The 22,801-nt window shown below is 46.6% G+C and overlaps 2 protein-coding genes across 3 annotated transcripts in view; one reads left to right on the top strand and one right to left on the bottom strand.

Moving 5' to 3' along the window:
* CERS4 (ceramide synthase 4) overlaps window positions 1-7,016 on the top strand; it is a 40,510-nt gene extending 33,494 nt beyond the window's left edge. For both annotated transcript variants that reach the window (XM_058040995.1, XM_058040996.1), the window contains exons 7-11: window positions 1,641-1,733; window positions 2,351-2,479; window positions 2,713-2,819; window positions 3,149-3,305; window positions 5,898-7,016. In XM_058040995.1, the coding sequence (XP_057896978.1) occupies window positions 1,641-1,733; window positions 2,351-2,479; window positions 2,713-2,819; window positions 3,149-3,305; window positions 5,898-6,089 (678 nt within the window). In that variant the 3' untranslated portion in view covers window positions 6,090-7,016. The remainder of the gene's footprint in view (window positions 1-1,640; window positions 1,734-2,350; window positions 2,480-2,712; window positions 2,820-3,148; window positions 3,306-5,897) is intronic.
* A 12,923-nt stretch (window positions 7,017-19,939) lies between these two features.
* Window positions 19,940-22,783, bottom strand: LOC131093711 (kelch-like protein 24). Its single transcript, XM_058040991.1, has 3 exons — window positions 21,658-22,783; window positions 20,530-20,941; window positions 19,940-20,307 (listed from the first exon to the last, which is right to left on the bottom strand). The coding sequence occupies exons 1-3, from the start codon at window positions 22,577-22,579 to the stop codon at window positions 19,995-19,997; spliced, it is 1,647 nt and encodes a 548-aa protein (XP_057896974.1). The 5' UTR covers window positions 22,580-22,783; the 3' UTR covers window positions 19,940-19,994.
* Window positions 22,784-22,801: the final 18 nt, after the last annotated feature.

Raw genomic sequence — 22,801 nt, 5'->3', positions numbered from 1 at the left:
TGAAGCATCTTCAAGCCTAAAAAGGGAATGGTTTATTCAGCTACTCCTTCTCCACCATAATGAATTGGTTTATGTAGTTTTAAAAACAACTCTGTACTGTCTGCTCAGGAATCTGAATAATGTTGAAGAAATCCTAAAAATATTCACGGTCTTCATGGTGGTTCCCTAAATGTTTGACATGGTGTGGTAAAGTTGAATTTCCCCTGCTGTTTGATTTAATCTTGGCACAGATGACATTTAGTAAGCAAGTGTGTTGTTCAGTTGAACTAATTCCCCCTGTAGCTGCGTTGTTGATTTGGTTGTAATATTGGGTTTTCGGTGCCTGTTTTTGGTAGCAGGGGGCTACAGAGGTGGCTTTTGTGAGAAGTTGCCAGAATCCTCCTCCATGTCCAGCAGAGCCAATCCCTGGTGGCTCCAAGTTGAACGTGCCACGGGCCAAGGCTGGGCCAATTACAAATAGTGGTAACACCTCTGTGATCACAGATTTTAAAAGAAAAAGTTATCGCACAGTTGTACTTGCAGCCAAAGAAGAGCAGGCTGAGAAATGGGAGAGGAACAGCTCTGCAGACACCGAGGTCAGTGGACAAGGAGGGATAGGAGGTGCTCCAGGCACCAGAGCTGAGGCTCCTCTGCAGGCTGTGCTGAGGACCAGGGTGAAGCAGCTGTGCCCCTGCAGCCCCTGGGGATCCATGGGGGATGCAGAGATCCACCCACAGCCTGTGGGATCCATGGGGATGCAGAGATCCCCCACAGCCCGTGGGGATCCATGGGGACACAGAGAATCCACCCTCAGCCCGTGGGGATCCACGGGGGATGCAGAGATCCCCCACAGCCTGTGGGATCCATGGGGATGCAGAGATTCCCCCTCAGCCCGTGGGGATCCATGGGGATGCAGAGATCCCCCACAGCCCGTGGAAGAGGAGCCCACACCCGAGCAGGGGGATGCCTGAGGAGGCTGTGGCCCCGTGGGAGGCCCGTGGGCAGAGGAGCCCTGCTCCTGTGCTGCAGCAGCCTGTCCTTGAGGGACTGGCCCCCATAGAAGGGTGACCCACGTCGCAGCACTTTGGGAAGGACTGTTCTCCGTGGGATGAGCTTATGTTGTGCCAGTTCACAGAGAGCTGCTGCCTGTGGGATGGACTCACACTGGAGAGGTTAACGAAGAATTGTTTCCCATGGGAGGGACCCCACAGTGCAGCAGGGAAAGCATTCCTCTCCCTGAGCAGCAGGAGAAGCCATGGGTGATGAACTGATCATAACCCCCATTCCCATGTCCTTGCATCACTGGGGTTTGAGGTAGAGCTGGGAAGGAGGGAGGGGCAGGGGGAAAGGTGTTTCTAAGGGTTTATCTCACTTCTCATGATCATGCTCTGATTTTGTTAGCAATTAACTTAATTCATATCTCTAATTAGAGTCTGCTTTGTCCATGACTATATTTGATGAGCAATCTGTCCTGGTCCTTATCTCAACTCATGAACCTTTTGTCATATTTTCTCTCCTCTGTCCAACTGTGCAGGGGAGTGACAGAGTGGCTTTGGTGGCTGCCTGGCATCCAGTCAGCATCAACCCACTACATTTGCCTTTTGCCTTGGAAGGAGTTTTCACTTGCAGTCCTTGCACTAATGTCTGTCCCTCTCTCCCAGCCTCTCCAGCCCTCCCTGTTCTGGTACTACATGCTGGAGCTCTCCTTCTACTGGTCACTGGTGTTCACCTTGCCCTTTGACGTGAAGAGGAAGGTGAGTGGCAGTCTCAGGGGAGAATCAAGTACAACCAGGACTCAAGCTGAATACTTAGGAGAGTGATCTCAAAGAGTGTGTGTATAGTGATAGTCAAGGTTTCGTAGCAGTCTCTCCTTGCTCATTCACAGGCATTTTCATTACCACTCATTGGAAGTGGAGAACACTAGCCCTGATATAGAAAGGTGCAAAGTACTGCAGAGTTCTCAATCCAAACTTAAAATCCAAATATAAAAATTGCTCTTTTGTAACTCTTCTAGGCTGCACTGATCACAGAGACGGGAAAAGAGGTGGTTCTCTGCCAGTAAAGCTGCTTGTGTTCCTGGTGCCAGTGTCCCAACAGACAGGGTGCAGCATCAGGCCATGGCTGGTGGAGGGAAAGTGTTCTTTGTTGTGAGATCCTCAGTTTACACCACAAGCTCTTCAATCCTGGGTCTCTTGGTTGCCTACATTTCTAGAATACATTTGGTAAAATAATTATGTGGGTAAGACTTTGTAGAGGGAGGTTTCCTAGTCACTAGGTAGAGAGGTATCATTGCTACCTGCAGGAATCACGTTTAGACTGGGGCAGGAGGTACATTATGTGTTTTATTCTCTGCTGTTCCCCTTCTCATCAGGATTTCAAGGAGCAGATAGTCCATCATGCTGCAACCATCTTCCTGATCAGTTTTTCATACTGTGCCAACTACATCCGCATTGGGACACTGGTGATGGTGATTCATGATGCTTCTGATTGCTTCTTAGAGGTGAGCCTCATCAGCAATGGTGCTCTTCGGTCACAGAATGCCCTTCTGTCTAACACAGGCCGAGCACTGGGGTGTTCCTCAGATCCTCTGCTGCTCTGCTGACCCAGCCAAGGGTGCCCGGCTGAGAGCTGTGGTTACCTGCATGCAGATTGTGTCACACATGTCTCATTAACCCCCTGGAGTGTGTGCAGATGCTGTCTTGGCTGCTGTTTAATTGTTCTTTCTCCTTCCAGCCAACTAAGATATTCAATTACATGAAGTGGAAAAGAACTTGTGACAGCCTCTTTATGATCTTCTCAGCTGTCTTCCTGATCAGCCGCCTGGTCATTTACCCCTACACGTGAGTCTGCTCAGTGAGGGGACAGGGAGGAGCTGCCTCCTGAGAGACAGCAGGATTATCTGGGGCTGCAGCCTTTGGTGTTTGTCCTGGAGCATGGGTTTGCCCCTTTGCACCTGCCTTGGGGTAAAAAGGCTGCTCTTTGGGTTCATGGAGCAGTCCTGGAGCCGTGGCTCCATCCCGTGTACCTCAGGTGGGGAACTGAGAGCTGGGATAGGTAAAGATGGAAAGGCTGATCTGAAACTTCCTCTGTGACTACAAATTTCTGGGGCTTAATTGTGGCCCTGTTAACCACATGCTTTCCCTCCACTGCAATCCCCTCTGTTTTGCAGAGTGCTTTATAACACCTACTATTACTCCATGGAGATATTCCAGCCCTTCTTTGGATACTACTTTGTGAATGTTCTCCTGATGATTCTGCAGCTGCTCCATGTCTTCTGGTCCTGCCTAATTATTCACATGGTCTACAAGTTCATCCTCCAGGGCACGGTATGCATCAGCTTGCACTGTCCTTTGCATCACATGGGGAGGGAGGGTCCACCTAGACTGCTTGAGAATACAGGGGTCCATCTGGCGTGGATTCCTTATTGTTCTATTGAAATTCTATATGCATATTTCCAACAGTGAGGTAGAAGGAAACTCAGTTGTATTAGGGGAAGTTGACCAAAAATTTTTTTATGAATCACTACAATATTGGGTCCACTTCTGATGCTTATATTCAACAAAAATATGGATTGGACTCCAGGAGAGATGTCTGTGAACAATGCCAGTGACATCTGGGTAAAAATCCCAACACTTTGTGCAGTGTGATTTGCATTTGTAACAAGACTAAGAAATCAAGGAAGAGGAAATTGTCATGACTGGTGAGGTCAGTGTAAAAGTGTTTCCCTTATTGTACAGGATTTTTGAGTGCAATTACACACAGTAGGTATTTCTGTCTAAACTAGCTGCCTGGGCTCTTCTTCCAGCAGTGGAAGGCAACAGGCATGCCCAAATTATGATCCATTCCATACTTCACCTGGCAGTGCTGCTCAACAGGCACAAAGCAACCAGGGATGAGTTTCTGAGCTCCAGCTGTATAAACTGAAATGGAATGCATCCCACATCCCACTCTTTCTGGCCTGTAGTATTTGCTGTGAGACCAAAGTGCTGCTCAGCATGTCCCCAAAATCAAAGCCATGGCTGGCCATGTGCCAAGGATGCAGTCCAAAGGCGAGCAGTCCGTGCCTTGTGGGAAGTGACCTCAGAGCCCAGGATGATTTGTTTTATTAGTATCCAACTGAGGAATTCTCTTACAGGAACTGAGAGCAATCATTAAAGGCTCCTCTTTATCCTGATTGTCCCCAATTTCTTTATCTGCCTTCCATTAAGGTAGAACAGAGCAAATTACTTGCAGATCAGGAAACAGGGCTGGAAATGAAGATACAACAGCCTTTTATTGTTTTCCTAGTTTTTGTGTGGGCTGAATTACCACTGCCGTTACTGTAGTGTAAAATGATGAGGTAATAAATAGTCTTATTTGAAAGTAAAGAACCATCAGGGAAGAAGATCCTGAAGCATGTCCAGAATTTTTCCTATTTTATCTAAAATGGATATGCCAGATTTGATATAAAAATATATTTAAAACTTTCTGTACTGAGCAGTAAAAAGCAAAAAAGAATTGTCCTAAACATATCTGTTTCAATGACAATATTTTGTAGCCCAAAGCAACATCAGCAAGAATACAGGACATTCTCTCTTTGAGAGCTACAAAACTTTTGCTGCAATCAGTTCATGTTCTTCTTGCAGGCCTTTCTGGTCTCCATGGTTTTCCTCTCTGGCTACAGAATAATCTTTACCACCTTCTCACATGATGTTTCCTAATCCCAAGTAATTAGTACTCAGCCTAGATCCTGAAGTACAAGTTTCATTCCCTCTGAGAAGGAGCAGCTTTATAGTTCCTTTGGGAATCTTGCCAGATTTAAGGCCTCAGCCACATTCTCTGGCTATAAATGGGTATATTTAGTAATATTGACTATTACTTGTCCTTATGCTGCAGGTCCAGACTCCTGCATATTTCCTGATCTGTCAGTTCCAGAGTGATCCAAGGTGCAGGTTGTTCACAGCAGATCCTATCTCCCACCCATATTGTCCTTGGAGGTCGAATGAATTCAGTGCAAATTTAGATTTTTACAAATCCTGTCTGCATCTGGTTGTAGTGATCTCTGGAAAGAGCATGAGCTGAAATAGAGTTCTCAGTATGATCTGGGAGATCTCAAGAAGAATGGACAGCCATAAATGGAGACTAAATTTCTGGGCAGCGCCTGATTTTCCCCTGAGCAGTTTCTAAAGCTGAGGTCACAGAAGGGGTTTGCAGCTTCCCCTCTGTCCTACAAGGAATGTGACACTGTGAATTTGTCCCCAATATTGGCATCTTATATGGCAGAGTAGAAACAGCCTGAGAAGCCAGGAAGTGCTGAGCTGCTTTTTTCTAAGCTGTCATTTTATCCCATTATTTCTTTTTTGCTTTCCTTTTAAGGCAGATAATTAAATACTTAGGAGTGGATTACAGGTCTCTCAGTCAATGAACAACAAGAGGAAAAACCTGACCATAAACCTGAATGCAGTCAGAGTGGAGTGGCTTTGCGTTGAGCCTTTGGGAGGCACGTTTCCAGCCTGTCCCCAGTGCTGTCAGCCTGCAGCCACCCAGGCCATGTAGGCACAAGTTAGCTCCTTGTCCCTTTTGGAAAGTGTAATCGAGCTTGACTCACTGCCTCCCCTTCCTTCTCCCCGCTGCCGGTGACCAGGGCAGCAACGTGGATCTCCTCAGGCTTGCACAGTTGTCCTCAGTGCTGGGCATTTGTGGTTTTGCTCTGCTTTGCAGCCTGTAATTCCCAATTTCAGGAATTATGTGTATCAGGGTCACAGATGAGATTCCAGTGAGACTGAAAGCAAAGGGGCAGGGAGAATCTGCTCCCAAGGGTGATGTGAAGGCTGAAGGGAGCTGAGGCAGCAGGGGCATGGTCAGCCTGTGGCTCTGCCATCACTGCTGCTTGTGCAACTGCTCTGTTTATCTGGCTTCTCACTCACCTGCCTTTGTAGATGGACAAGGACATGAGAAGTGACACAGAAGAAAGTGACAAGGATGAAGAAAGAGATAAAATTAGAGAAAAGGAGAAAAATGGGATCACGTGTTTCAGCAACGTCACAAGCAATGGTTACATCCAGAGGAATGGTTCTGAGCCCCTGGACAACAGAGCCCACCGTGCCAATGGCCATGCCAAGGAAAGATAGCTGCTGTCCTGTGATGCTGGCCTGGCCTCCAGCAACCCCAGGCCACCATCTGTAGAAACAGTTTTGCTCACTGTGTAGATAAACTGGAGTGCAATTGCAGTATTGTAGCTGAATTCCTGCTTCCCATAAACCAAGGTGTTTATAGCCAGTGGATATTTGAAGGAAGTTTTTTGTCTTCCTTCAGTAAAAGCTTACTATAGATTGTAGCCTCAAAACAGATAGCAAGGGATCAAAGTGGTTTGACTTGTATTAAGACTGTACCATAATTGTTGTCAAATGTGTTTATCTTGAAAAATACTTTAAAAATAAGAAGGTGGATAAACTCTGGCAGTGTAAAGTTTTACCCACCTAATGTTTGATAGGAATCTGTTTGGCCTGGATCAGCCTCTGGAGGCCCTGACCTATTGCCAGTAATTATTATGGCTGATGAGTGACAAATCTTATCACTGGGATACCTCTTCTGAGAAAACAGGTCCCGTGTATGCACTCACAAAATTAAAACTGAGTACAGTGAAATGAAAGCTTTTGAAAGGCATAAGATAAAACATGCTCTTCTCAAGGGAGGTACTCTTTGTGCCAGTGACCAGTTCTGTAATGTGTGGATCTCAGTCCCTACCTACTGCCCCTAAGCTCCAAAGCCCAGGCTGGAGGAGTACCCACACAAATCACATTGGAAGAGCTGGGAAGTCCAGACAGCTGTTTCTCAACACTTAGAATTGGACTCAATGATCCTTGTGGGTCCCTTCCAACACATAAAATTCTGTAATTCTGTGACAGTTGAAAGTTGGAACCACACGTGGTGTTTGCTGTGATCTGAGCGTATGGTCCCACCTCTCTGCAGGTGCTGTGCTCAGGAGGGATATTGAAATGCTACATCATTTTGTACTACTGAATGTAAATGTTCTTTATAAATTACTTTTAAAGGTTTGATTGTCTGCTCTCTTTTCTACTTCTTTAGCACCAGGAGCAAACCTGGCTGGCTGCACCTCACAGGTGGATGTGTGATGGGGGAGGCCCATGTGGGTGCCATTGCCAAGGGGAAGGTGCTGCCTGCCCAGGACACACAGCCACACTGAGCCATGCCAGTAAAGACCTGCAGCTGCCACCTTTGTCTCCTGTTAGTAAGACTGTGTTTGGCCCTGTGACAAGGGACAATTTGGAACACCCCTACACTAGACTTAGGGGCAGGCCAGGTTACTTGGTACTGCCAGGACAATGGCAAGTCCAAGATGGCAACACTGGGGAGGTGCTTTGGCCTTGCAAGGGTGGGGGGAGAGAAATTAATATCTATTCTTTTTTTCTGAGGTTTTAGGAGGCTAGGAAAGCTCCCTGTTGTAAAATCACATCACCTCTCCTCCTAGGAGCAGAATGCTTCCCAGAGTCTGCATAATGTCCAATGGAGCCAGTGTATGTTAATGCCTGCTGGATTTGACCCTCAGGGCTTTGTTGTGTCCCTGAAGATTGAGATAAGCTTGTTAGGAGGCAAATCTGGTTCTTATGAAAGATACATCAAAGATACAGGAGAGCTGTTGGATTTGAGCAAGAATTACTGAGTGCTGCCTTTAGCTGAGCATAACAGTCATGACTCATTGAGGCAGGTCAGCTGGTGAATTTGTTTTCTTGCCATCAACTTGCTAAGGCTTGAAGAAGCATTCAGCTCCCTCCCTGCTTCTCCACCTTCTCTCTTTATGTTTGCTCCAGGGCTGGGAAGCTTCTGACTAGTGTGACAGTGTTTACAACTTTAGTGTATCCATGCCCTTCTCCCTTCACACGTGGGGCATCGCAGCTCCCCCCACAGAACAGCTGTTGTAGAAAACTTGCAGCTAGCCTGTCACTTGTCTGCTGAGAAACCCAGCAGAGCATTTCATGGAACCACCAAATCCATTAGATTGGGGGAGGCCTCTGAGTTCATCAAGTACAGCCTGTGACCAGTCACCACTTGGTCAATCAGAGCAGAGTCCAATCACTTCTTAATTATTTCCAGGGACGGAGACTCCACCACCTCCCTGGGCAGCCCATTCCAATGTTTAACAACCCCTTCCATGAAAAAATTCTTCTTGATGTCCAACCCATACCTCTCCTGGCATGGCTTGAGTCCATTTCCTCTGCTCCTGTCACCCTAACTCCTACCTGGCTACACCCTCCTGTTAGGGAGCTGTAGAGAGATCACCCTGAGCCTCCTTTTCTCCAGGCTGAGCCCCCCCAGCTCCCTCAGCTTCTCCTCACAGGACTCACTCTCTAAAGGAGAGTTCTGTTTCCAGATGGAGCACTGGGCACCAAGCAGGGCCTGACTCTCTTTTCCCCATTCTTTTATCCCCCATATGCACTGATGAGATATCACAAAGTGTGTGCCCACGTAATGTTAGTGAGCAGCTGTGGGAGACGAGGCATGCAGCTCCAGGTGAGCCATGAGAAAAACAGCATATATAGATGCTTCCAGGCTGCTGGGAGGTGGGTGAGTCAAGGCTGGCACAGTGTGGCCCCCAGGCTGCCCTAGCCCAAAATTATGGCTGACCTGAATCTGCTGACTCCAGGAATCGTGGACATCTGCTGCCATTTTGGATCTTGTTTTAAGAATAATTTGGCACGCTTGTTTCCTTCTTCCTGCACACAGTAAATTTCAAAGATCTCCGTTATCACGTTATTTCACATTATTTCATTCAGAAATGTATGCCCAAGGGAACCTTTTCTTGGATGGCTGCACTTGGAACAGCATTGCTTTTCTCATTCTCAAAGGTACAGCAGACACAGTGCCTGCAAATAAAGACAAGGCCTTGTTCAAAAAGCTGAAGTCATGTCTAAACAAGGGAAGGGACCTATAACTTTGTCAGATGAATATAAGCATGTGATAAAGCAGGCCAAGAAATATCCTGAGAAACAACTTGAAAGGCAGTATGAAACATTGGCAAGATGGCTGGATTCAGAAATGATGGTGGCAGCAACACAGGGATAGGTCAGGCTAGAGCCAAGAAATGCAGTGAGCTGCCCTGGGTGGCTCCCCAGCTGAGAGAGAGGGCTCAATATCTGACATCTCACTGAGAACATACTGCAAGAGGATCCACTTCAAGCCAACAGGGGAGAAAATGTCACCTAGCACACAGATTACCTGAGTAACAGCAAACCTTCAAAGCCACTGGCAGGAGGAAAATTTGTTCTTAGAGGGAGTTCAACTACCAACTGTGGAATTATGTTCTTTGTTTCAAATCATCTTGTTATCAGAAAAATTTAAGAGGGTTCCAGTGGGAATGTAAGAAACTTCAGCCTTCTGTAGTCTGACATTAAGACTGGTCAGAGCAGGAGAAAGTATTATATATGATAGAATTTTTGGAAACAGATATGAACATAATAGGAAAGAGTCCCCAAGGGGCAGGGTGTCTGTGGGGAAGTTGTTTCACTCTGCTGGAGGTACCCCAAAAAATTGGTGAGCACAGCTAGTGGAGAGAACCTGCACCCTGCTCAGCTTTGCAAAGGCATTCAGAAAGGAAACCCACCTGAGCTGACTGTGAGAGACCAACACTGGTTGCTTGCAACTGTGTATTGGGGCAGGTGCCCACAAAAAAGGGGGAGGGAAAGGCAAAGAGCAAAATCAGCTGATAATGAAGGTTCTTCATGATGGTGTTGCATGTTGTCTGCTGCAGTTCACATCACAGAGACTGACAGAACACAGGTGAGGCTAAGTGGAGCAGAGGAAGGTGGTGCAGGAGAAAGGATGTCCTGGAGTGCTGATCTGTGTGTGAGCACTCCAGAACTGCTCTGGGGAGCAGTGCCTCAGCTTTGTGCTCAGTACATGAGGATTCAAAACACAAACAGGATATGGGATGCCACTGGACAGGATGAAGGAACCAAAACTGGGACTGCTGGGGCCTTGAAGATGCCAGAAGATTTTAATGGATGTAGACAATGGATGTAGACAATGGGTGGTCTCCCCTGGGACATCAATCCACACCCTCTGCTGGGTGTCAGAGCTGATTAAGAGATGAGGGCTTTGCAGAATGAGAAGGAAAGAAAGAGGGGGCAAGAGAGATGACTCTGCTGATAGTGTCACCAGGGAGGTGTCATCTGTGAAACAGTGAAATTGAAATCAGCCACCTCCTTGTGTACTAGGACATCTTACCCCACCTCCAAGCTCACAGACACATCAGAACAAGTGATGATATTTCAAGTGGTCTGACATTCTCATGGGATTGAGCAAGAGGTTGGGACAGTGAGTGATGAGCTGTTGAGTTGGGAATCCTGATTTAGCAGTGAGCTTTATGCCTTACTAACACCTGCTTGCTGCAGGCAGCCTCTGGTTTCTGTGCCCACTGTCTTGACCAGAATGGGAGTGTCAGAGGGGTTCTGGCACCATGAGTACTGCCTGTCACCTGGAGCTATCTGGGAGGACTTGAAGGAGTCTGCAGACATACAGTACCCACAGCCTCAGCACCTCCTGCTCTGCATCCCTGGTGCCCCATTATTGATCTTTTTCTGATGCATCTTTGAAAGGTGAGTGCAGCACCTCTGTTTTTTCCTGTGCCTGATTGTCACCAGTGTTTTGCAGTGCTGCTCCAGAATAATCCTTGCCTGTCTCCTGACCACTACAAAGTGTACATGGGATTGTCCCCAAGAATAATGAATCTCTCTGCTTTTCATACCATATGGTATTTGTATGGTATGGCAGCTCTTTCCCCTGCCCTCCCTTTTTCCTGTACCTGTAGTTGTAAAAAGACAAGTCAATCTCTCAATCACACCTTAGCTGTGGGTGGGTCCCTCTGGAGACAGTCCAAGGCAGATAAGGCAGCTTGCAGCACAGATAAGGGATTTAGTGGGTATGTCAGTGCTGGAAGCCCCTAGCTGAGCCAGGGTTCAGCCTGATCCTAGAGGATGCTCCTGAAGGTGCTGTGTGAGCTCCCTAACCCCGAGCTCCTGCAGCTGCCATGGGACCTCTTTGCTCACACCACTCTTTGCCCAGCTCTGCCTCACTTTCTCCTCCTGGCACCAGAGGACCCCAGTGCTGCCAGGGGTGATGATCCACTCCAGGGTCCCAGCTGCAGGCTTGTCACCCTAGGGAGCCTGGGTACTGGTTAGCATCTCCCCAGAACTTGGGTGTGGAAATGAGGCAGATCCACATTGCTCATCCCATGAGATGGATTCAGAGAGGGCTTTGAGCCCCTTTTTCAGGAACAAGGACTGACATGTGGGGAGGTGCAGATCAGCCCTCACGCTCAGAAAATTGGAAGCTGGTCAGTTAAAACAGGGCTGTGTGCCCCTGTGGGCAGAACTGCCAGAGTGCTTCCCACCCGGCACAGCAGGACTCCAGGGGGAAAAGGGGAGGACATGAAGTATCAAAGCTGTGGTCAGCAAACCTGCCCTAAGCTGGGACAGAGGGTCTCTCACTGACCCATCTGCCCCAAGTGCTGGCTCCTGCCTGCAGTGCACAGCCATGTAAGAAGATGAGGCAGATGAGAGCTGTAGGAAGAGCCAGAGTTAATTCCAGGGTCATCAGGTCTTCCCTCAAAGAAGGGAAGGCATATTGCACCTGCCTGGCTTCCTAGAAACAACATGATTTAGGACACAATGCCTCCCACTAGAGCTTTTCTGGGGTTTCCTGCAGGAACCAGCATATTCCCATGTGTTTTGTCCTTGGCTCCTGCTGTAGACAGTGGTCAGGTACCCTAGACACAGAGCCCATGGGACACTCAGACACTTGCAGACTGTTTTTGTGGCATCCTCTGGACTGCTCAGGAGCGCAGTAAGGAGGGCCAGCATATACTCCAACACAGAGGCATGCTCTGTGTTTTGTTGCCTCAGCAAACTTAACTATTTCTTATTTAGCCATCGTTACGGTTGTCTCCACTCCACCTTTGCTTTGGTGCCATTGTGCTTGTGAAGAAACAGCTTTGACCTGGCAGAGGTACCAAGCTCTGAGTGGTGCTGGAGCAGCACTGGGAGCCTTGGGCTGTGCTCTGAGCCAGGTGTGGGAGCACTCTGCTGGTGCTGGGGCTCTAAATCCAGCACAGAGCATGGCACTGGCAGCATCCTGCTGTTGGCTGACCCTGGCTGCAGTGTGGGCACACAGGTCCTGTGCTGCCAGAGCTCCTTCCTCTCACGGAGCCCTGACTCTGCCCTCGGGCAGGGCACTGGGGTGAGCGACAAGTGAAGGCCCAAAGTTCAGACCAATGCCACGCTGGAAGGCTCCTACATTCTGAACCCCAAAGAAGGTGAGTGTCTCCTGTGTCCCATTGTCCCAAAAGCCCAGGCAAGCAACACCTTCTCTCTGTCCCAGGCCAGGCCCGCCAGCCTCACAAGCCAGGCAGTTGCTGTTTGCCACCCTTCAGGGAACAGATGTACCAGCAGATATTGCAGCAGCTTCCAACACGTTCAGCAGCTGCAATCCAGCACCCCTGACCTGCCATGTGTCAAACACTGCAGCTGCTGTCACAGCTGCTGGCTCTGGCAGGAGGCAGCCACCACCCCTTTGGGTAGAGTCTATTAAGGCTGCTTATTTTTGGCAGAACTCCAAGTCCTTCAGAATCACAGAATCATTTAGGTTGGAAAAGCTCTCCAACTTGATCTTGAAGTCCAGCCATTCTTCCAGCACTGCCAAGGCCACCAGCATGTTCCATGTACCACATCTACCCGTATTTTAAATGTATTCAAGAATGGGGACTCCACCACAGTCCTGGGCAGCCTGTGCCAGGGCTTGAAGTTTTTCCAATCTTAACCTCTCCTGGAACAACTAGAGGCCATTTCATCTTGTTCTGCTCCTGCCAGGGAGTTGTAGAGAGCGAGGTCTTCTCTGAGCCTCCTTTTCTCCAGGCTGAGCCCCCCCAGCTCCCTCAGCTGCTCCTTATCAGCCTTGTGCTCCAGACCCTTCCCCAGCTCTGTTCCCTTCTCTGGGCATGCTCCAGCCCTTCAGTGACTTCTTGGGGTGAAGGGCCAAAAACTGAAGCCAGGACTTGGTGTGGGGCCTCACCATTGCCTAACACAGAGGGACAGTCACTGCCCTGGTCCTGCAGCCACACTGGCTGGTACAGGCCAGGTGTCATTGGCCTTCTTGGCCACCTGGGCACACTTGGGCTCAAGTTCAGCTATTGTTGACCAGCACCCCCGGTCCTTCTCCACCAGGCAGCTTTCCAGCCACTCTACCCCAAACCTGGATTGTCCCATGGGGTTCTTGTGACCCAAGGGCAGGGCCCAGCCCTTTGCCTTGTTGGCCTTGGCTCATTGATCCAGCCTGTCAAATTGCCTCTGCAGAGCATTCCTGCCCTCCAGCAAATCAACATCCCACCCTGTGAAATGACTGAGGGTGTCCTTGATCCCCTTGTCCAGATCATCGATGAAAATATTAAATGTGACTGGCCCCAAAACTCAGCCCTGGGGGAAACCATTGGTCACCAGTCTCCAGCTGGATTTAGCTTCATCCACCACCAGTCTCTGGGCCTGGATCACGACTCACACTGATGCATTGATTTTAAAAAATAATTTACTGTAATAACGATGAAACTTTGTCAGATTAATTATAAAATGCTTATGAGCTCATCTTTACATTAATTTTAATCACAGTTTATAAACTCTTGTCATTGTTACATTTGCCCAATTATCCCATCGTAAAAAAAATCCAAACAATATTTTAGGTAGCAGCAACTTTAATTGAATAGTTTAGAAAATATATATTGACAATATAATTTGATTAAGGGATAATTTGGTTCCAATAATAACGCATAAGCAGAAGATAACCGCAGGGTACGGAGTGCAGGGCTCTGGACCCTTGCCACCTCACGTACGAGCCTGCAAAGTGAAGATTCTCACCTCATATGTCATGTGTCAATGCCATCTCCTCCCATTTTCGATTCATCACATTTCTACCTCCGCCCTCATCACCACCTTTACCGCGCATGCTCCACCACTTGTTTTGGTGGTCGCACAAATCTTTGAGGGTCGTTTTTGATGAAGGCCTCACCTCTTCCTCTATGTCCTTTAATTCACCTTTGGGTTACACATGCACACCAAACCAGTACAATGTAAGCCAAGACTAACATATTACTACATTTAAGAATCAAAGCAATAAATCACTTATAGCTGGCATTTTCCTGGGACCTAACCAGATTTTCCCTTCTTTCTGTTAATTTTTAGTAACTGCTATCTCTTGTTATTTTCTCCTGTCCTTGAACATCTGCAGGAAGGGGGGGGGGGGTGGAACCCATCCTCTCCCTTTCTTTCTTGGCATTACAACTTTTAACTGTATTATTATTTCCAAATATTAATTACTGTATCAATATTGATTGCTGTTTCAATTTTGTCAGCACAAATCATATCTATTTATCACATCATGTTATTTGGAATTCATGAAGAAAATGAGAATGATAGAATTGATGCCTTTTAGCCTGTGACTGCCACTTCAACAGCTGAATGGTTTACTGACATTATAGAGTGAACCATGTGTCTATTTCTTTATCTTTCCAAGTTAAAACTTCTTTTATCTTCAGCTTTTATCAATAGCTGATAATTATAAGCCAAAATTGTATCAGAGATGAAAAACAATGTATTTAGACTTTTATAGCCAGACATTACATCCCATTGTGTACAGGTGACAAAATTTAACCAGGGAGAGGCTGTGCTTACTTCTGAACCTGCATTTAGATATGTCTGAATTGGAGTTTTAAAATGGCCAAAACAATCTGGGAGTTCACAAATGCAAACAGAGTTGATACAATTTTTTCAAAGAAAGGTGTACTTTGGGCAAAGGTAGACAGGCAGAAGCAGGCCTCACAGGGAATGACAGCCTGCAAAAGGCTCTGTCCTTCCTCCCTGCTCTCTTTTCCAGGAGGAGCAGATTGCACTGGCCAAGCAAAGTGACCTGCCTGTCAAAAAGTGGAGACCTGGTTCAGGCACTGGCAGGCCCAGGACCACCCCAGGTTGATGAAGAAGTTCTGTGAGGCTGGGTAGTTGGGTTAGATTTTGGTGATGGAAGCCTTCACATCATCAATACCCTCTGTCCTGTCCTTACCCCAAACCCACTGCCAGGGAGCTGCTGTGCCTGCGAGCAGAGCCTCTGTCTCATGAGGGCAGGTCCCCGTACTGCACACAGAGCCATCTGCAGCACTGCCAGCTTCCCATGTTTACCTTTGAAAAGTTAAATTTGCCTCAACAGAGTCTACTGGCCTTGATGGAGAACAGGTTTAAATCTCAAAATCCCTCAGAGGGATTTTGAGCACAAAAGCCCCTTGTAAAATGTGTTAAACTTATTTTCAAAAGTGATTTTGATACAAAATTAAAATTTTAAGATCTTGTCAGCATGGATGGTTGGGCAGAAAATGAATCCATGAAGTGCAGTTAGGAGGCAGCGCATGCCATGAAAGAGGGAGGTTAAAACTGAACAACCCAACAAAGTACCAAAGTCTTGACAGCCTTCCTTTTCCTGAAGTTGTTTGCTCTCTTACATTAAATCTTCCTGCATATCTTAGTAATACATGGAGTCATGGTGGAGAGAGGAGTCACCAAGTGTCTTGATCAAGAGAATCAAGTTATCTCTGGTTCTCACCTTGAGGTTTAATGCTATATGTACATAAAGACCCCCATCAGGTATGAGATCTACTCCTCTTCCCCCTCTGAAAAAGAAATTATTCTGTGTTTGAATCATGTTATTATGTTTAAAAAATATATTCTCCACCTGAAAGCTTGTGCAGTGCTTCCTACTGCAGCATTTCTGAAGAAACTTATAAATCCCCCAGTGCCATCATAAATTCCTGTGCCATCACTCAGAAAAACTGGTTGCCTTCCACTGTCTGGGGTGTATAAGCATCTGATAGGTGATCTACAAACATTCACACAACAAAAGGAGACAGGGAGAGGCATCTTGGTAGTCCTACTGCATCCTCTTTAGCACTGATGGGATGCCCAAGGAATCTGGGCAAAGCGTGGATCTCAGCAGAGCCTGGCTGGGCAGGGGATACCCTCAAGCCTTACAGCACATGCTCCCATGTGCCAGCAGAGCTGAGATTCTGCAAATCTCTGTCCACACAAGCACAGGTTCCCCTGTGGGCATCCTGGGCACAGCCTGGGGAGCTATTTCAACTCTGGAGGAGGTCTTAATTCCTTGTTTTCTGTGTTAGTTGGAGATTTACATTTTATTTCACCTCATTCTTCTCTGGACTGGCTCTTCTGTGTGATGTAAGCATGTGAGCAGGGTCATGCTGTGAAGGCACATCTTTCAAGGGCTCTTTGTTCATTGCAAATGAGGCTGATGGTCCCCAGCCACTTTAAAGAGCCCATCCAAAGACAATGTGTGGTCATGACTGTGGGTGCAAAGCCAAAGAAGGACAAATTCAGGGGTATGGAGCAGAATCATCCCTAATGCTGATTTAGAAGTTCCCTTTTCCCTGGGTGGAGCTGCCTAGGTGTCAGAGATGTCACTCTGCTGTTCTTGCCTTAGATCCTGGTGTAAGTGTCCCCACAGATACCTGCACCTCAGACAAGAGCAGAGCCTGTCCTGGCTGTGGCTGCTGCCCACTGCTCCAAAGACTCTCCCTATCACATCTTGTACATTCACTAATGATAAATGCATTTTGCCAACCAGTTTCTCCAAAGCTCAGAGCCAGACTGGATCTAGCATGGGCACACTGAGTCCTTGCAATACCTCTTCCCATGGTCTTCATGTGTCATTGAAAGGCATTGGGTTCTTACTGCTGCCTTCTCTATGCACAGAAGCCTTGGTTTTGGAACCACACCAAGTGCTGGTTGAAATTTCTACAACAGGTGAGCAGCAAATACATGGAATCACAAGATAATTCATATTGGAAGAGAGATAAGAAATATTCTTGTCCAACCTCCTGCCTGCAGAACTTAGCTGTGAGATCAGATCAGGTTACCTAAGGCTTTTCCCTGTTTAGTTTTTCCAGTTTACTTTTCAAAACCTTCAAGTATGGAGACAGCACCACCTTATGACAAAAAGCTTTATACTCATACCTCATTATATCCACCTGTCTTATTTCAACACCCCTCTGGTCTCTCATCCTCACATTATGTTTGCATTATGCAAGCAGTTTGACACCTTCTTGATGAGCTCCTCACGTGTGCTCCCACATGACAGCCCATGGAGAGCTCTGCTCAGAGCAGGCACCTCTTCTCACTTTCTCTGCCACACAAGTCTGCTTGGAAGTGGCTGTCTGTGCCACAAAAGGTGGTCAGGACATCTGACACCTCAACGCAGGGATAAGGATGAGGTTTCTGAGCCTCCCATTGCAGGGACAATGAGGCACTGGCTTTAATGACATGATCACACCTCTTATTTTAGCTGCCACGTTAGGCCCCGAGGGCAGTGAATGAATACAGGACTAGTCTTCTTAAATACAATATAAACTCTCTTTTCTTCAGAAAAGACAAGATGCCAGAAGTGACACTAAAGAGAGTGACAAGAGCAAGGAGAGGATCTGGCAAAGAACAAAGAATAGCACGGGGCTTGCTGCAAAACACCAGGATCCAGGCAGTGTTTGGAATGCAGGAAGGCTGAACAGGATTGGGAGAGAGGCTGGACAGGGCTTCACTGCAGTGTGCCTGAGGCCTAGGTGGTGAATTTCATCACATCTATAAGCAGTTAAGTCACTTCAGGAGTTGTTTCCTATAATTCTTCTATTAGGATTATTCTTTTACTACTACCCCATAGTCATTAATCCAGGAATGGAAGGGTATACCAGCCAAAGACCCACTGTATAAAGAGAAGAGGGGGGTTGAACAAGCTGTTGAAGATATGGCTCCTATCTGTCATTATTTCAAAGCCTTCCCAAAAGGTTCATGAGATAATAAACTAAAACTGGGGAAGATTTAACCAATTTGCAGTTTCAAAAGACACTGGCATTCATTGCCAGCCACCCCATGAAAGGACTTGCATGTGAAAGGTACTGGTTTGAATGGCAAATAAGTTTTCACTTGGGAAGTATAAAATGGTCAGGCTCCGGGATAAACCATTTCTGCAGCTAAGGCCAGGTTAAATTATACAAGCTGTATTTTCTGTATGAATTATTCAAAACAGCTCTAATGTCTAAAAGATTTTGCTTACTGCATGTCTACTCAGGGAAAAGTCTCCTAAAATGGAAAGGATCTAAATTCTTCCAAAGGCACTTTTTTCCATCAGAAATTATACATTATCAATGAAAGCTTTCTATATGGATGTAATAATTTTGTTGAGATGTCATTTTTAAAATTGGAAAATAGGATCATTACAACACTATCATTTTACCTGGATAGCTTGGGAGTTGGATGATGCTTCTTCTTGTAATTTCTTGCATAAGTTCTAACTTTCAGAATTTATAGCATAACAATAAATTTTAAGTAAATGTAAAAAATTAATTACACCAAAAAAAGTCTGCTTTATGTACATTTTGCATGAAATCTTTTTACACTAGCAGACCATATGTCAGCAGGAAAATCTTTGAAGCTTGCTGGCAGTCTGACATCATGTAACTCAAACATTGAACCAGCTTTCACTTGAAGGACTCTGGAATTTGGGTCTGCAGGCTGCAATGCTGGAAGGCAGGCAGCCACCCTCTCTGTGGAGCATCAGCCTCGAGCAGGATGTCACCCTTTGGTGAGGTGAAAGGCCCTTCATGGGGATCCCTGGGTAAGGGTTTGCTCATGAATTAATCCTTCAAGTACGATGCTTTCTTTTAAAACCCCACATGAAACATGAGAATTTCATAATTCAAAAGACTTATACAGCCTCCAGGGCACAACTGGCCTCTGGGCCCAGAGAACAGGCCCAGCCTTGGCTGCTGCAGCCCCATCATGGGACCCCCGGCTCTGGGAGGGAGCAGGTGAGGAGAGGAAGCCAAAGCAGACCTAGAGGGCTCCGTGTCTGCAGGCCTGCTGCCCTGACAGAGCTGTCACAGTGGCAGGATTGCTTTTCACCAACACCTCTCAGTTTTTAAGGCCTCTCCCCTTCTCTGGAGATGATGGTAACTCAGCTCAGGAGCTCTCTTGCTGCGTCACATCAGAGGACAGACTGACAGTACAGATGACAGCAGTGCTTGCAGTGCAGCCTCCCAGCTCGATCTGTTGCACCCATGGGGCAGTCACCCTCTCCCTCTCCACACTTGGGCAGTCACTCTCTCCCTCTCCACACTTGGGAGGCCCGAGCGCCCTTGGAGATCAATCCCTACCACCCATAGGCCATAGTTCTGCCCAGGAAATTCTCTTCCTCATACACAGTCTTTAATTACAGCCATGTGCAGGACCCTGCTCCTTGCAACTTCATTTTAGTGCTTTGGGATGGGCATTTTTATTCTGAGTCTCTGCAGCTGTGAACCCAAAGACAACTAAGGAAACTGAAGCCAGATTCTTAAGACTCAATGTGCAAAAGTTTGTCATCACATACTTGAATCCATAAATCCAGAACAGTCTCCCACCTTATGTGGTGCTTTTCAGCCTTGACCAAAGATAATTTTAGCCATAATTAACCTGGGAAACTTGCTTATTTCAGGCTAAAATGGTACTGGATATTAAGTATGGCTTGACAGCAATTGCTGTTTGGGTTTTTGGCTCTGTCTACAGCACTATGGGCTTATAACCCTGCTGAAGATTCCCTTGACACCCATTTGATTATTTAAATCCTATGATATTTTCTAACAATGAGGCAGTGATTTTCCAGCTGTTCAAAGAACAGAGAGACACAGAGGTTAAAGGTCAGAACAGCCCTTTACTAAGCATCAACCCTAAGGAGTTTATATGCCATAACAATACCAATCACCATTTTCAACAATGACCTGCAGCCTTTGTGTAGACAAAGTTTGCACTGGCTTTGGCTTCAAGTTCATTTGTCAAGTAGAAAAGAAAAGGTAAAATTACAAAGGAATAAAATTGTTTAAATGTCACAGGCCAAAGCTGATGCAATCTAACTCCCTTCAGCTGTAAAGTACACATCTTCCACTCTTATGCCCATGTATCAAATCTTCGCACAGAGACACAGCCATGAATAGGAACAGGGCAAGGGAGTTTGTTATCTATGACCTGGCACACATCAGTGTAGGGATCAAAGAGGACTGCAATGGGGAGGGTGCTGTTTCCCTTCCTCTGCCCAAGAAGATAAATTTGTCCATTCACGGTGCTGCATCCCATGAAGAACTTCTGGGTCAAGCATTCCTCATTCACCTGGGTCCATTCATCTGTCTCCACATCAAACCGAAAAGCTTCCCCTCCTACAGTGTACAGAGCCCCATTCAGGGATGTGATGCAGAGGTCATACCTGAGAGAGAAGAAACCCTTGATCAGAATCAACAGAAAGATTTGACCCCTGAAATATTCAGGGTAACCTTGGTCCTCAGATCAGAAGTCCTATTTAAACAGAGAATCACAGAAGTGTTGCAGGGACAGAACTTATGGATTTCTACACTATAACCTCTTCCTGGAGCCGGATCAACACTAGAATCCTTCATCTTCTGCCAGGTCCCAGAATATTATTTCTTACCTTGGAAGAGGCGAGAACGAGATGACATCCCAGCTGTCTGTCTCTGTGTTCAGCCTTTGCACTCCATCATACACGTGTCCATTCTCATCCAGGCCACAGACCACATAGATCCTGGTTCCCACACTGGTGGCATCACCTCTCTCCACAGGCTGAGCCATAGGACTCATGCTTTCCCACTCTGACTCCATCAGAGCCATGCGCTCCACTGCTGGGATGATCCCTTCATCCGTGCTCCCTCCGAGCACGTACAAGTGGAGCCCTACTCCTACTGCACAGTGGCTGTTGCGGGACTTCTTCATGGCTGGCCCTTCCAGCCAGCAATTGTCCAAGCAGTTGTAGATGAGCACCCAATCCACACTGTACCACACAAATTCATCCCGGAAATATCCTCCTGTCACAAAAAGGAAGCTCCCTGGAAGCACAGCAAAGAAAATACTAGTCATGTAAAGGCTAAAAATTGCTCCTGATACCTGGGGTTCTCATTTCACTCTGGGCTGTATTGATAACGTGCAAGATAAGAGAAAATCACTGCTCTATCAGTTTGCAGTATTTAATTCATTTGGCCTATGGAATGCAGCCTGTCTTTCCAAGCCTGCTCCCAGTTTTGAACAGAATCATGGAAACACTGGTTGGAAAGAACCTCAGCGATCTTACTTCTAAACTCCTACCAGAAATGGAACTATTACCAACACTAATACAGGAAGCCATAGTATTGAGCTGGCTTGAAAGTCTCCAAGCATGAAGATTTCCCAACATCTGTAGATAAGTTTAATATAATGGCAACTATAAATCAGAAGTCACCTGTCATATGTCTAAATCACTACAAAAGAGAAGGCCAAAAAATACACTTGGCTTTAAAGCCAAGTCCTTAGACTAATTCCAGATAAAGTCAAGGTAAGGAGCTTGGGAGACTGCATAGTTTCTGCTATAGGAGAATAGTGTTGTCTAGCACTCTCCCAGGACCAAGGAAGAAAAAAGCATTCTTTGAACAAATATGAACACCAATACGAATGAGGTTTTAGCAATGCTGAGCACAACAGTTTTACAGCAACAGTTGGACTCCCTGCATTTGGGACTCAGGCTCAACTTCTGTTTGCATCTGCTCAGTCTCCCTCGTCTGTAAGTTACCTACTGCTGCCACTGCATACTGGGTGAGGTTCTTGCGCTGCAGGGGAGAACAAGCCTGCCAGGTCCCTGTTTTAGGTTGAAAGAGAAATAATTCTTGCTGTTCCTTGTCATGCTTTCCTCCCAGGACATATAAGGTGTCATAGCTCCGGCCAGCATAAGGACACAGTTTCGGATTTTGCCAGCTGGGTGGGGGACAGCTGTCTAACTTCTTTATTAGTCTGGAAAAGATATCTGTCTCTCCAGCACGCTTGCTGCGTTTCACCAAGATATCGAGGAAGGACAAACTCAGAAAGGTGACCCTGACTTCGCCCACCAAATCCAGAAATTCTTCCTCTCTTGTTGCTGGGTCCTCCATTATCCAAATCATAATACTATCAAAAACCACATCCTCTCTTGAAATGAAGAGGTCATCACTCTTCAGGAGCTGCACCAGCATTTCCTTGGGTAATGCCTTAAATTCTTCCTGGCATATCACATCCCCCCAGTGAGTGAGAGCCACATTCATAGCAGACACATATAACTCTGTAAAGGCAAATTGCTGTGAGTAGGTCATCAAGCCCAGGCAGTTTGAAACATGCAGTTCTCTCTCCAGAAATTTCTCACACAACAGTTTCACCCTGTCAAACTGAAAAAAATCAGCTGTTTCCAGTAAGCTGGTCACATTTTCTTGACCTATGAGCACTTGGGCCGTGCGAGTGAACTCAAGTAGTGCCTGAAATGGCACTGCATCGATCCCTTTGATCACTATGTGCTGTTCAGAGCTCTCTCTTGCTCCTCCAAAAAACATGGCTTCAAAATATCGACTGTGTACTGAAAGCACCCTACGGCTGACCTGGAAGAGTCTCTCTCCAACCTCAAGAATTGTGTCTGCAATCATTTCTGTCTGAGGTCCCAGCTCCTGTGGCTCTTGTGCAGGCTCCATGCTTGTATACTGCCAGGCAGTTAATTTTAACTCAGTCTTATGCAGCCCTTTCCATCTCTGGAAACACTATCCCCCTAGCTAGGATAAGTATGAGATAAACCAATCTTGTCCTAAAAATAGCATGTTTTCTACTCTCCTGCTTTGTTCTTCTGTCTTTTCTGCTGCTTTCTGAACAGCATTAGCAGAACAGCTGTATAACCTAAAAATTACAGATTTGACTGG

The sequence above is a fragment of the Melospiza georgiana genome, chromosome 26, assembly GCF_028018845.1.
Source record: "Melospiza georgiana isolate bMelGeo1 chromosome 26, bMelGeo1.pri, whole genome shotgun sequence".
Lineage (NCBI taxonomy): Eukaryota > Metazoa > Chordata > Aves > Passeriformes > Passerellidae > Melospiza > Melospiza georgiana.
This window is presented reverse-complemented; position numbering and strand designations above follow the sequence as displayed.

Excerpts from the sequence above, each read along its gene's own strand:
- LOC131093711 (XM_058040991.1), bottom strand. The coding sequence starts at position 22,579 with ATGGAGCCTGCACAAGAGCCACAGGAGCTGGGACCTCAGACAGAAATG. Across the intron at positions 20,942-21,657 it reads GTATGCAGTGGCAGCAGTAG|GGAGCTTCCTTTTTGTGACA; the intron begins GTAACTTACAGA and ends CTGTGCTTCCAG. Across the intron at positions 20,308-20,529 it reads TCGTTCTCGCCTCTTCCAAG|GTATGACCTCTGCATCACAT; the intron begins GTAAGAAATAAT and ends CTTCTCTCTCAG.